The 13,593-nt window shown below is 46.7% G+C and overlaps 1 protein-coding gene across 7 annotated transcripts in view; it reads left to right on the top strand.

Annotated features, from left to right (window-relative positions):
• The first annotated feature begins 481 nt into the window (after window positions 1–481).
• Window positions 482–13,593, top strand: part of MYO5A (myosin VA) — a 106,174-nt gene continuing 93,062 nt past the window's right edge. For all 7 annotated transcript variants that reach the window (XM_014944628.1, XM_014944632.1, XM_014944634.1 and 4 more), the window contains exon 1: window positions 482–658. In XM_014944628.1, coding sequence (XP_014800114.1) covers window positions 632–658 — 27 coding nt within the window. In that variant the 5' untranslated portion in view covers window positions 482–631. The remainder of the gene's footprint in view (window positions 659–13,593) is intronic.

Raw genomic sequence — 13,593 nt, forward strand, 5'->3', positions numbered from 1 at the left:
CGCCTTATAACCGTCCCTGATGACGAAATGGGGAAAATGGGACGAAATTTGAGAAAAAAACAAAAAAACAAAAAAAAAAAAAAAAAAAAAAAAAAAAACAAAAACAAACAAACAAACAAACAAACAAACAAAAAAGAGTCAGTGTTTGGATGCTTCCAAAAATTCTCTAACAGTGATGGAAGCAAACATTTAAGTACTCTCAGCTACAGGTATTACACATCCATCAGGGCAGAGGCAGGGGGGGTCAAGGGCAGAGGCAGGGGGAAAAAAAAAAAAAAAAAAAAAAAAGAAAAAAAAATGGGGCTGGGGCGAGAGGGGCGGGATGCCGGTGGCTGCCCGGAGCGGGAGGCGGAGCGGGCCGGGCCGGGGCTGTCGGCGGCCGGTGCCGGCGGGTCCCCGCGTCTGTCTCCGGCAGGGGCCGCCGGTGGGAGGCCCCGCCGCTCCCGGCATGCTCAGAGCAACGCCCGCCCCGCCGACCGCCAGGTAGCAACATGGCGCGCCGCGCCCGGGCCGCCGCCTGAGCATCCTCCCTCCTCCTCCTCTTCCTCCTCCTCCTCCTCCCCTCCCTCCGCCGCCTCCGCCTCCCGCCGCCGGGCTGCCGCAGAGGGGCCGCCCGCCCGCGCCCGGCGCCATGGCAGCCTCCGAGCTCTACACCAAGGTAGGGCGGCGGCGGGGGGAGCGCGGCCCGGGCGGAGGGAGGGAGGGATGGCGCGGGCATCTCTGCCCGAGATGGACCCGCATCCCGCCGGGCGCGGGGGCAAGGTGTCCGGCCCGGTGGGTCGGGGCCCCGCCGGTTCCCGGGGTGAGGCTGGGAACGGGCCCGGGCCCCGCGGGGGAACGGTGGGCGCTGCCCGACCCGCAGCGGGGACGCGCCGGGAGCGGGCTGGGGGCCGGTGGGCAGGGATGCGCCGCTCCGTTTTGGGGTAGAATAGCCCTTCCCCGCCGTTCCTGCTGCTCGGGCATCTTCAGCGACAGCGTCCCGTTCTCTGTAGAAAAACCACCTTCGCCAACAATTAAACCAACCTTGTTTCGGTGACGCTGCACCTTCAGACAGTATTTATTCTCGTGGCAGTGGCTCAGGAGCCCTGCAGTCAGCAGGGATGCGCTGCGTGACTCTCATGCGCTTTTGAAACGGACATGTTTCTCATCTTTTTTAGCCTTGTGCGTTCGGATCTCACCGGTTTCTAACCGGAAACAGTCACTGCCCTACGCGTCTCGGGGAGGGCAAAGCCTGCAAATCGAGAGCTGTGGAAAAGGGTGTTTTATCCGGGGGCAATGCATTGGGTTCCTTGCTCTGCCTTGGGCTAGTGCAAGAATACAAAAAAAAATGTCTTAAGGGCAGAAGGGATGACCAGCGTCACCAGACCTGAGCACCCCGGTAAAATGTGGCAAACTCCAAATACTTCTGTCAAAAATCTTGCCCAGTCAGAGCCTGTTTTATCGAAAGCCGTGCCATCTAGATCCTTGAGCCACTTTATGCAATACTCCAACATTATCCCCAGTCCAGCTCTTTGTGGGAGGAGAGAAAGGAAAGGAGACCGTCTTTTTGTTTTGGTATGAGTAGCTGACCTCCTGGCCGGATGTGGTGGACAACACGTGGACTGTGCATCAGTGCAAATTGAACGGGACCTCCTTTCCATAGGCTGGACCTCACCTGAGTAGTGTGTGCAGGAGACTGAATGTGAGGAAGTGAGGTGTGTGTCTGCACCCCCAAAAGAACGCCTGGTACAATAGTTGATATGAGGTGTCTTGGTGCCTTCTTGTGTCTCACAGAAGGGTGTGTCTGCTAACTGGCCTTGCAAAAAGGGATGAAAATTAGCATGCTGGTCAAGAGAGCAATGGTACTGCAGAGTTGTTTCCAGGTGCCCAGCAGACCTTCTCTATGTAAGGAGTTATTTTGGAAAGGTATTCTTGATATATCTCTCTGTAGATCTTATTATGGAATTAAAATGTCTCAAAGAGTTGATCAGAAGTAATTATCTGCATAATTTTATTTATTTTCCAACCCTGTCTGACCTTGAATTAATTTTCTTGAGTGATTAAATCCTTTGGTCAGAAGCTGCCCCGAAAATGTAGAAGTTGTGTTGTCTTGGGACTATGTTACAGTGGGAAGCTCAGGGCCCCTGGTAGGTCCCGAGAAAGGCATGGTGTTGGGATGGGAATGCTGCTGGCCCTTCAAGAGAGGCCGTTTCTGCTGTCTTCCCTTTCTGCTGGCTCTTTCCCCAAGTAAAGCCATCATGCTGTTTAAATCTCCTTCAGTATCTCATCCTTGATTAAGTAAGTAACACAAATAATGGATTTGAGGTTGTAGCACAGGCAGAGGTAAAAAGAGCAAACACCAAGTCAAACAAGCGCAGGGTGATGCTCCGGCAGGGACTCGCTGGGTGATGGTGGCCGGTGAGATTGCTCCCGTGTGTTACTCTCACTCCACAAGCTGCTCTTGCCCTCTTTAGAGCATATGTAGGCACAGAAAGGGCGACTCTCACATCTTTTTCATACCATCAGGCAGTCAGGATTGTCATTCAGGACAGCTGCTTAAAGCACCAGAGCTTCCCGTGTAGCGTGGACACTTGGTGTGTGGCATTGGCAGAGGAATTTGGCTGGCGGGCAGGGCAGGCTGTGGATTTGCAGGACATCACTGCTGACTGCGTGTGTGTCCCGAGGGGGAGGACCTGGCGGCTCCCTTATCCTCTCCCACTGGAAACCCCCCTCCCAGCTTGCCCGAGTTGTTCAGGGAGCCGTGTTCCCGTGAGTTACCTGGAACTGGTAGAGTGATGTTAATGGCGGGATGACCAGTGTAGCAAAGAAGCTGCCAGCATCTCATTGAAGGTTGTCTGAGAAGGGGAGAAGCAGAGTTCTTATTTCCAGGGGCTGTCTGTGGAGGTGGGGCTCTCTGCTGTGTTTGAGTGTGTCCGGTTTTCCTCACATGCACCGGTAACCCTTCAAATTTGGTTCTTTTGCATGTCAGTGCAAAAATAGCACCCACTGTCCCGACCACGTGTGCCCTCTTGAAGTAGCTTAAAGGAACTCATCTTTTCCCAAGCCAAATTATTTTTTTGTTAGAAACCAGCGATACACATTTTTGAAGAAGTTGTGCCAGTGCTATGGAAATCCTGTTCCTTTGGTTCCTCCTGGTGTGTATCTGAGCTTGGTGACCCTATAGACAGCCTCCTTGTTGTACATGGCTGTAGTTAATCTGGAAATTGGGGTTTAGGTTGAAGGGCTGGCTGCAGCGTGCTCTATAGCTAGTTGTGAACAACTGTCCCTGCTCTGTACTCCTGTGCCTGGCGAGGCTGCAGATACAGACATTACCTTCAGTTTTGGGGTGCAGCAGTTTAAAACTGCTCCATGGGTTCTATCCCAGACATTCCTATTTAAAGGATTATGCCTGTGAGCTGTGTTTAACTTGTCCTCGTTGGACCTCTGTCAAGGGCAGGTTGGTGGTCCTGCTGTAAGACTGTTTCTGAAAGTTTTGGTTCTTTGACTTTGGAAACAAACTTAGGAGAATCTTGATGTGTTTCCTGAGTCCCTGTAGCCCCACTGAGAGGTGCTCGGTTGTAGCTGATCAGTGTTTCAGTAAATATTGACTAACAACAGATACATACCTGCTTCTGATGACCCATAAAAATTGACAGGGGCAATCTAGGCCATGTGTTGGCCCTTGTTAATTGCAGTTTGCTTTCCTTGGAAATGAAGAACAAGTGAGAATGCTTTGCCTGGGCCTGGAACTCTCCAACTTCTCCCCACTGGCCGAACCACCACCGTTCCTGTGAGACTTTGTGACTTCCAGGTGTATAAACACAACCCCCGGCACATGCTGTTGTTGCCTGTGTGTGAGAATTACCAAAGCAGATCAGACACTGCTTGTGCCGTGTCTTTTAAAGTCAGAGCGAAGACCTGATATCATTCAGTCATTTTTGTTCCCCATTTCCATCCTTTTCTTCCCCCTGGGTTTGAGTTGTTTCTCTTTCGTCTGTGCTTTCCTAGAACACGCTGCTCTGCCCTCTCGGGGTTTCTGTTTCAGTTCTGTACAGCTGTGTGCAACGCGCTTATTTATTTATTTATCCATTCAGTCAGACACTGATTTATTTTTATTCTTGCTGCTACCAATATGTCTCTCCCTATCCAATCTTTGGGATTGGGGGCAGCGAGCTCCAGCTAGCTCGCTCCTGACTTACCTAATGCAATTTCAGGTGAAGAGAGTGGGAATATTCCTTTGAACATAGTGGAATCAGTAAACGGTTTTTGCTGGAGAGCATGATCTGGGCAAGCTGAACTCAGCAGCTGGCCTTCAGTCCTGAAATGGTTCCGTTTGAGGGTTTGTGATCAGTAAATTGAGCTAGGGAAGCGTCAGAGGGAGCTGCACAGAACAAGCACCCAGTTGTGTGGTCCCTGGCGTCGCGGGGAGCCCGTCCTGGCTCTCCAGGGCTGTCTGCGGGAGCAGCTGGGGCTGGCGCCGGGTGCTGCGGGGATCGCTCGTCCCCTTCAGCCCCGATGGCTCAAGGGGCAGGTTCTGACCGCGTTACGGCTCTTCTTGGGCACTTCAATGTACACAGGCAGGGGAATGCAGCAAAAAAACATCCTGAGTGTAAGAGAGGAGATAGAACTGTGTTTCCAAATTTCTGTGCTTATTAGCTGGCTTTTCTCGGGGGTTAAAAAAGAAAGCTGCCTTAATTACATAGTCTTGTATATGACTAGTCTTATGTACAGTCTTGTTCAGACTTTTGCACGTGACAAGTGTTTTCCAGACACGACACAGTAGGTGGCTGCTCCGTGGTCCCGCAGGGACGGGAGCCATTCCTCTCCAGCACAGCCTGGGCACCCTGCGGGTCAGAGCAGAGGTTGTGGCAGAAATCAAAGGTGTGCTGCCAAGCAATTACGTCTGCACGCGACAGCGAGCCTTAGTATATTTTAGAACTATATCTCTGTCTCTCCTAAAAATCTAATGCAGAAGACGGGGTATTTCAGGTGATCTTCTGCCTCGGGGTCCTGCTGCGTCACTGGAATAAACGCGATGACAGCTCTGCCAGGGACAGTTCACAACTGTGTGCACCAACTTTACTCCTGTTGCCTTCAAATTGAAGGTGCCAGGGATATAATTACCCAACAGCCTAACAATACTTGGTTTAACCTAGCTTTGACATTTTATTACCTTTTTTTTTTTTTTAAATAAATAAACATTTCCTGTGGTCAGATGCCAACCACAGCAGCCCAAGAAACTGAAAAACTCTTAGCTTTCTAACGGCAGTTTTGTGACGTGTCAGCAGTCTGTCATCTTGTCAAAAGGACCTGTGAGCCCTGGGGAGCAAGACAAGCCATGGGTTGATTTGGAGCCCAGTATGGACCAGAGCTGCTCCCTGGGCACTGAGCGTGCCCAGCGGTGGAGGAGGAAGCGGTACCACCCTGGGCAGGGCGGTGGGGACGGAGACATGGCAAGCTGCTCGTCTGACCTTCTTGCAAATAGTTTTTGGGAGGGTGTATCCTGTAGGGCTAATGAAACGCTGAAAGTGTAGCACCGTTGGGAGCTACTTTTGGGGGAGAGGAGATCATAGCTCTGTATTCAAAATTTTATTTTATTTTATTTTTTTTCTGTAGAACTTATCTTGAAAGTTGTGTGAATTCTTTGTTGCATGTAAGGAAAAATTGTGAAGGTCCCATTTATAATAATAGGTCTTATTTGTTTAATTGTTTGCATATCATGTTAAAACATTTACCTAATAATATTAGTGGATTATGTGGGTTTCCCTCTAAACTGTCATCAACAATTCTTGCAGAATAATAATGGCTCTATATCAAGCTGCCATTGGTTATTTGCAGCATGTTTGTACTGCAGGGATTTTGTAGCATGTGCCAGATGGTTTGGATAATGAATTGCTATTATTTTTTAGACAAATAAATGATCGGATAAAGTGCTGTTGAGCTATGACAGTAAATGTGCACAGTGACCACCTACCTTTATCGTTTGGTGAGCCACGGAGCTCCAGGTTGTGTTGCAAGGGATGGGCTCGTTGGGCAGATGTACCTGGCTCTTGGGGTCTCCTCCTGGGGCCTTTGGGATTTTAATCCTCTCCTTGTGTTCTAATAACAATGTAACTTGTCTAACTCTTTGATGAGACTCATTGTATAATCTCTAGGTCTAAAGAAAACATTTTTGTTATTGAAATTGGCTCATTGAACCAGTTGAATTGGAGGAAGTCACAGAAACGGCCGGTATCACAAGGTTTCACTGTTTCTGGCTGGTCTATTTTTAATAGGATTAAAAAAAAGCAAGAAGTGATAGTAAAGTTAATCATGGATGGAGTTTCTGCTGTGAGGGAAAAGCAGTGTGCAGCTGGCCGGTCCTGAGGGTACTGGTGGGATGGCACCTGGATTTCTGGCAAGTCAGAAGAGCCTCTCGGAGGAGCAGCCACTCGGGGTGTCCTATGAGGACCTTCACTGAATTCGGATTTCATGACTTGACAACACAAAGCATACACAAAGCAGATGTTTAACTACTTGAAGTCTAGTTTATATTGCTGGAGTCTTTGGTGCTTGTGTGAGCATCCGTACAGACATTGCTGGTTTGAAGAGCATCTTGGCTGGGGGAGGAGGATGGAGCCAGTTTCTCTTTGCGCTGTCAAGCAGGAAGAGCTCCTCTGATAAGAGCCAGTGGTTTGTTCTGTGCCTTGTGATTAAAGTCACTTCATCTTGGTCTGCATGAATGAAGTTAGGGATGAGCGGGGTCTAAACTTCTCACTTTGGGTTTTCTTTCGTGTGCGTGAATTTTTCACTGAATTTCTAGAGTTGGAAGGGACCATAGAGATCATCTAGTCCAACTCCCCTGCTGAAGCAGGATTGCCTAGAGCTAGAGCATGTTACTCAGGACTGCATCCAGGCGGGTTTTGAAAATCTCCAAAGAAGGGGACTCCACAACCTCCCTGGGCAGCCTGTTCCAGGGTTCCGTCACCCTCACCGTGAAGAAGTTTCTCCTCATATTTGAGTGGAACCTCTTATGTTCCAACTTGTGCCCGTTGCCCCTCGTCCTCTCGGTGGGAACCACTGAAAAGAGTCTGGCTCCCTCCTCCAGAGGTTCCCTCCTGCAGAGGTTCTCTCTGACCCAGCGTTGTGCTGGCTGTGATGGGACAGTGTTCACTGCTGCGTGTGTCACGCTTGTCTCTGACAGTGAGTGTTTGCACAGCTGGGGCCAGGTCCAAGAAACGGCGTTTGGGCCAGGCTGTGGTTCCTCCTGCCTTGTTACCCAGCTACTCAAAGGAGCTGAGGCAGCAGCCTGTACCTTCCGCTTGGCTTCTCCCCTGCTGAGGGAGCGAGGAAGAACTTCCTGTTTTCCCTTCATAACAGGTGGTTCTTGTTGCAGAAAAGTAGGTGTTAGGGTCAGAATAAACCCCTGGTTCTTGAAAATCTTCATCATGTCTGTGACTTGGACTTCTTCCTCAGACTGTATCTTTTTGCTTAAGTTATTTTCATAGACCGTAACCCGGCTCGTGATGCACCACAGGAGATGTCTGGTTTTGCTTTGGGGATGATGCTTCTGAGAGTTTGGTTGGTTTAAATTGATGTCAAAACTTTTAAGTAAGTAGAAGTACATTAGGCACAAAATTAATCCTGTTACCTAAAGGTCATGGGAGACAGAGAAAATTCAAACTGTGTTGAATTCAAAGGCTCTTTGTGCAGTAACTTTTTCCTTTTGTTGGCTTTACTTTTGAGCTGCATCCAGGATGGAGAGTTGTACAATTTGGTTGCTAAGGCCTCGTTTACCAACGCTAATAGCAAGGCTTTTAGTGACTTTCCTGGCAGAGAACAGCACTTTCATGCCCCTGCCAGTGCCGCGCTCGGTGCCACCCTTTGCTGAGGACAGCACTGTTTCCTCCTCCATCTCAGTGCTGCCCAGCTTTGCTTAACCCTGGCCTTGCTTAAGCCAGGTCCTGCAAAGATTGGTCTTTACTCCCTGTGAGGAATCACATTGCTTAATTTTATGCTTTGAAATCAAGCATGTAAATCTGAAAGTTGGGCTTTTAATTCTCTATTTCCTCTTATTGCAGGGAAATAACTTTGCTGTCCTATACTTGCTCAGAGTAATTCTTTCAGGAAAACAAATGAAAACATCCCCTAGGGATGTCGTCAAATTCTTTGTGTTAAGCTCCGTGTATGCAGTGTTGCAGTAAGTTAGGGCCTGTTTACTTAGAACCCAATTTTAATATTTAATAGCAAGAGTCTGTCTACTTAAAACCCAATCTTAATATTGAATAGCAAGAGTGAATTTCCAGGAGTAGCTACTGCTTTTCTTTCCCCACCATCTCATGGTCCCACTCATCTTCTTTTAGCATTGCCTGCTTTCTCAGCTTGCTCCAGGCAGCAGCCTCGTGTGAAATATGGTGTGAGATGGGTACCCTGAACTGCCCAGCGCTGGGCAAGGGGGAGATGCACCAGAATTATTGAGCTGATGAGCTTGATGATTTTGGGATCTTCCTGTTCCTGGCCATCCATGTCACAACCCGTGCCTTTTCTCTCACACTACAGCTACTTTGCTGCCTGCTCTCAGTTAATCGCCGTAGTTTGTTTTGTTTCTATACACCTTGGTCAGTTTATATATGTATATATATTAAAATGTATATATACAGTATATATATAAAATGTAAAGAAGAGATCAGTCCTGGCTAAAAGGCTTGGGGGTCTTTTTTTTGTGTGTGTGTTTGGTTTTTTTGCTTTGTTTTTAAAAAGATGGTAAGTACTCGGTGTGGTTACAGTAGAGGAGTGCCCGTCTTGCTGAGTCCTGGGCATTAAGCAGCTGGAAGGGAAGTGCAGGAAACATTAGGCATTGCTAATGAAGTTTAAAGACTTCACTGCTACTGAATGTCTGTGGATTGCAGATATCGACCTGACTTTTAATGTGAGTGTCTGCAAATTTTAATGCAAGTTCTGAAGAAGGTGAAAATGGATTACTTACAAAAGCAGAGATCTTGTGTCTTTACACCATCTGTTCTCCTTAGTGGCATGGGTTTAATGTCTCTGGCCTGTTAATCTGGGATAATGGCAAGAATTGTCAGAGATCTTTCCCTGAATAATAATGGCAGGGAAGTACTCAAGGCTGGGTAAAGCTTCTTAAAGCGTTAAGGGAGAAGAAGGTACAGACCTAGCATCAAATAACAGGTATGAATGAGAGGTCACCACGCTGATGGAGGGTCTGAGGAGCGGTGTGGAGGGTAGAGTAGAGGAGGAGCAGCCAGGAATGCAGAATGCAGCTGTGCCTTCAGGGCTGTCTTCCAGTCTGTGACCTCCAGGCTGTTTGGTGAAAGTTGTGGTTATTTTTGGAACGTCTTGAAAGCTGTTGCATTTCCCTCATTGTCATCAAGACTTCATTTTTGCCTTTTAACCTCGCTTCAGGTGTGGCTGTAGGTAAGGCTGTTGGGGTAATTCACAAAGAATAAAAGCCACTGCCAGTAATTAACAGGAGAAGTAGCTTGTTGAGTCTATTTAGCTCTTGGGAGACAGTGGGAATAGTTGAGAGCAGACTCTTCCAGGCTACTTACACTGTGGTCTGATGAGAGTCGTTGCTTTAAAATGAAATGTAAAGGCTGAGGCTGAGTTGCTTTGAGGAGCTCTCATTCTGCCTTCATAGTAGTTAACACAGGGGGGGAAATACGACGTGTGACTGATTGTGTCAAGTTTCCAAAGATTGCTGTGTGGTTAGACGTAAACTGCACGTTTCTAGCTAAATATAGTCCTAAATATAGAAGAACAGAGACTTCGCATCTGAGTGACTTTCATACCCATATGGTCTCTTTTTTGTAAATGGATATGAAAAATCATGAAGTCTTGATGCGGTTACTGACAGTGTCTTTGAGTTCTTCAATTTGATTATCACAAGACAAGAGAATTTAGTGACTGCTTTGTGATTTACAGGAGGACACTCTCGCTCTTTGTAGAGCTACACAAATAAACTAAAAATACTATGAGTCGCTCGAACAATGCAGGAATTCATTGCCCCAGCACAGCTTGTCACACGTTACTTTCTGCAGACTCCATGGGTTATTCATCAGTATCTTTAAAGCAGATGACCTCAGTTGTTTTGCTGAGAAAACCAGAGAGAGAGATTCCCAAGTTGCCGTATGTGTTAGTGCACACCAATACAAAAAATATGGACATATTTTCCATGGATTCTGAGACTGTTTTGCCTGGAAAGGAAACACCAACTGCCTCTGAAAGTGCTGAAAATCTGTGTTACACGAACTCCGGGATGGAAATTGATGGTTTAGACTATATGTATGTTAAAGTAAGTAGAAATATTTGGTTGTTTTCTTGGTTTTAACACAGGTGAAGACTGTATATCCAAGCATATAATAGTTTATTACTGTAACAGTTTATCAGTAAAGGTTTAAAGTCAGTAGCATTTTGACTGGAGATGATCTGGTGATGTATAAAGGAGACTTTTTCAAACATGCCAGACCAATTGTTTTGGACATTGTCTCTCTTACAAAAATCTTGTGTGTGGAGAAGCATTTGCGGAAGCTGTTAGAATTTGGTGTCAGAGTGCACTTCTTCCTTGTGAGGCTCTTATGGACTGGAAATCCAAAGGCAATATAAACTTTCTGCAAACAATCAAATAGGTAGAGGCTTGTAAAGAAGAGGAGTAAAACAGTTTCTCTCAGGCTAAATATGGTACGTGGTTTCCAACTGGTGTGGAAGCTTTCAATTTCACTCCCCTCGCCAGCAGTGGTGTTTCCCATGATTTCTCAGGGTAGGGTTGGACTGGGGGGACGGGCTGGACCAGCGCCGAGGTGCCGGCAGCCAGGGCATCCCCACTTCTCACCCGGGGATTTACCAGGGCAGGGCTGAAGATCCCCGGGGAAGAAATGCATCCGCTCTCGCCGGAGAGCTGCGGAGAGCAACGCTGTGGCCGTTAACCCTAGTTCTGCTTTTGCAGCTTCCTCCAAGGCTTGTGGAGGCTCTTTGGGAGGTTTAATGCTGCTCACTGGTTTTAAGTTAGAGCTTGCCAGGTCGTTTGTACAGTTTCTAGTTTCCTTGCATGGGGACTTGCTGCAAATATCCCATGAAAAAATGGTGGGAGTAACTAAAGCTTCATTAGATGGCCTTCACTGATGTTAGGTTGCTGCTACAACACAGCAAAAAGGTGTCTGTGGTGTGGACTCAACCACAATGACAGAGTTATGTTCTGGGTTAGCTCAGTAAAACTAGTTTTCCCTGAATAACTCAACCTAAGTCAGTAAAAGGTCTGTTTTAATGGTGTAGTTACCTCTCAGCCTGGGGCTTCCGTGTTGTTCTAACAAATAATAATCAGTTAATTTTGGATTTTTAGAACATCAATCAGGTATTTTACTTTCAGTGTGACTTTTCTGGGGGGGCTAGGATCAAGTAAAAACAAAAGAATGCTGTTTGGACTCAAGCTCAACTTTACAGAAAGATACTCAGAGAAGTTTGGCCGTGTCTACTATCAGAGGTTGTGCCAAATATCTTTCATTTTTAACTTTTAAGTTAAGCTCTCTCAGTTAAATCAGCAATTGCCCATACTCTGGGTGTTTTACAGGTATCAGAAAATTTAGCCTCTGTGAGCGAGGTGGTCTATTGTGGCTCCACTGGTTTTTTCTCAATAACTTCTTGTTTCCAAGCGCGGTGGCGCGGCACGGCGCAGTGCATCTGCCGGATCAATGCGGCCCTTTCTTCTCCCTTCCTGCCGAAGCGGCTGCTGGATAGGGCAGATAATCCCAGGCAGGGGTGCAGATGGCTCTGCGCTGAAGCAGAGGCGCCGGGACAAAAGACAACGCTTCCTCTTTCTGCCTCTATGAACCCGGGATGAACGCCGTGCTGCAGCCAGCGCCGTGAGCCCCTTCTGTCCCCAGGATAAACCTGGGCTGTGCCAGGGGCGAGTCGGTCGCCCGGCCCGTGGGGGGCAAGGTGCCTAGGAACTTGGGGGAAAATAATTATGAACGTCCATAGGGTCTTAAATCCATTCAAGAGCTTAAGAAAATGAAGTCAACGCTTGGTGGTGTGACATCAGCACGTAAAAATATGTTAGAAACATGAGAGTCTTGACTGAGTTTGGACCGGTGGCCTGGAAATAATACTTACTTTCAGCATTTGGTTAATTGTGCTGTGAAGTCTATATTATGACGTGCGTCATCTTAGTGTTAAAACAAAATCCTACAACCACTTGTTTCATCTCACCTCATAGTATTTGCTTTCTGGGATCTTCAGTTCAGACACCCATGAAGTTAATCATAACATATTGAATGGGTTTTTTTTGTGTTTTCCTTAAATATTGGGGGTTTTGAATTTATTTTTAAATTGGAGTATTTTTGTAGTATACCACAATATTCACTGTAAGCACACAGGCATGAAATCATGCATCCTTTTCCTAATACTCTTTCTTCAATGCAAGATGTCTCATTAGCTTAATATTCAGGGGATGCCTGTAGTTGTTTCATTTGCCCTTAAATTTCTTGTGGCCACTCTTCTACGACTCTTGTAACATGTTTTTCAGGTTGGATGAATTAGGTGTTTCAAGGCAGACTTATAATTAGCTTCTTTTTCCAATCACTAGCATATGATTCAGTGCTGGCCTTCGTTTTGGTGGTAGGGGTGGAAATGCCGTGCCACATTTGCCTCTCTCTGTGGGTATGACCCCCAACAAAGTTTGAGGTGAGTCAGGATGCTTTCCCGTCCCACTTCTGCTGGCCATTTTCGCTGATCTTACTGTGGTTATTCAGCTGGTTTTGTGTCTCTGTTGATAATACAGCCTTAATTAAGCCCTGCAAGAAGCATCATGTGGGCAAATTCATGGTGTACCCAGGTGGGGTTGCATGTGACTCCCCACCACTGTTGGTGGCTTCCAGTGATGGGTGCTACTGGCATCATGGCATACAAGCCACCGTGGCTGAGGATGGAGAGGAGCCTGTGAAAGGGGGTCCGTGAAATACGCCAGGAGCTGACAAATGTCCTTCCCGTGCACAGCAGGGGGTGAACGGGCAACACTGGGATAACTGAAGTATTGTCTGGGTCAATAGCGACCGAGTATAAATCGGATCTGTCTCCCTCTGCACTGGGCTTTGAAGAGAAGTTCAAGTGCAATCAATAAAATGTAGAAAGCTGTGTATTTCAAGATGAAGAAAATTAACTACTTTTAAAATACTCTAATACTTTCATGTGTTTTAACTCCTTAAAAATGTGTCTTATAAAAATCATATCCACTACAGCCTGAGAACATAACTGTTCTTTGGTAGGCTTGGTAGTTTAAATGAAACACGTGAGTTTTCTGGCCTCGATGTCAGGACCAGTGTGTAGATTTGTGGTGTGATCATTTCCCCTGAGTTTCAGTGGAAATAGTAATAATTGTAATATTTAAAAACATGAAAAAAATTACATTTCTGTTTGCTGATCATTTTTTTATGTATATAGTACATGTACAGTAGCATGTATATATATATCCTATGTTTGGGATTTAGCTTTTTTTTGCATCGCTTTGAAGTAAGGTGAAGTTTCAGGTGAATGTAACTCAACGGACGTTTTCCCAGTGGCCAAAGGAAGTTGTAGATTGTGCTGCAGTGATTCTTTGTGGTATGCTGGTAGTTCTTGATTATA

The sequence above is a fragment of the Calidris pugnax genome, unplaced genomic scaffold (genome assembly GCF_001431845.1).
Source record: "Calidris pugnax isolate Ruff unplaced genomic scaffold, ASM143184v1 scaffold70, whole genome shotgun sequence".
In the NCBI taxonomy this organism is placed as follows: domain Eukaryota; kingdom Metazoa; phylum Chordata; class Aves; order Charadriiformes; family Scolopacidae; genus Calidris; species Calidris pugnax.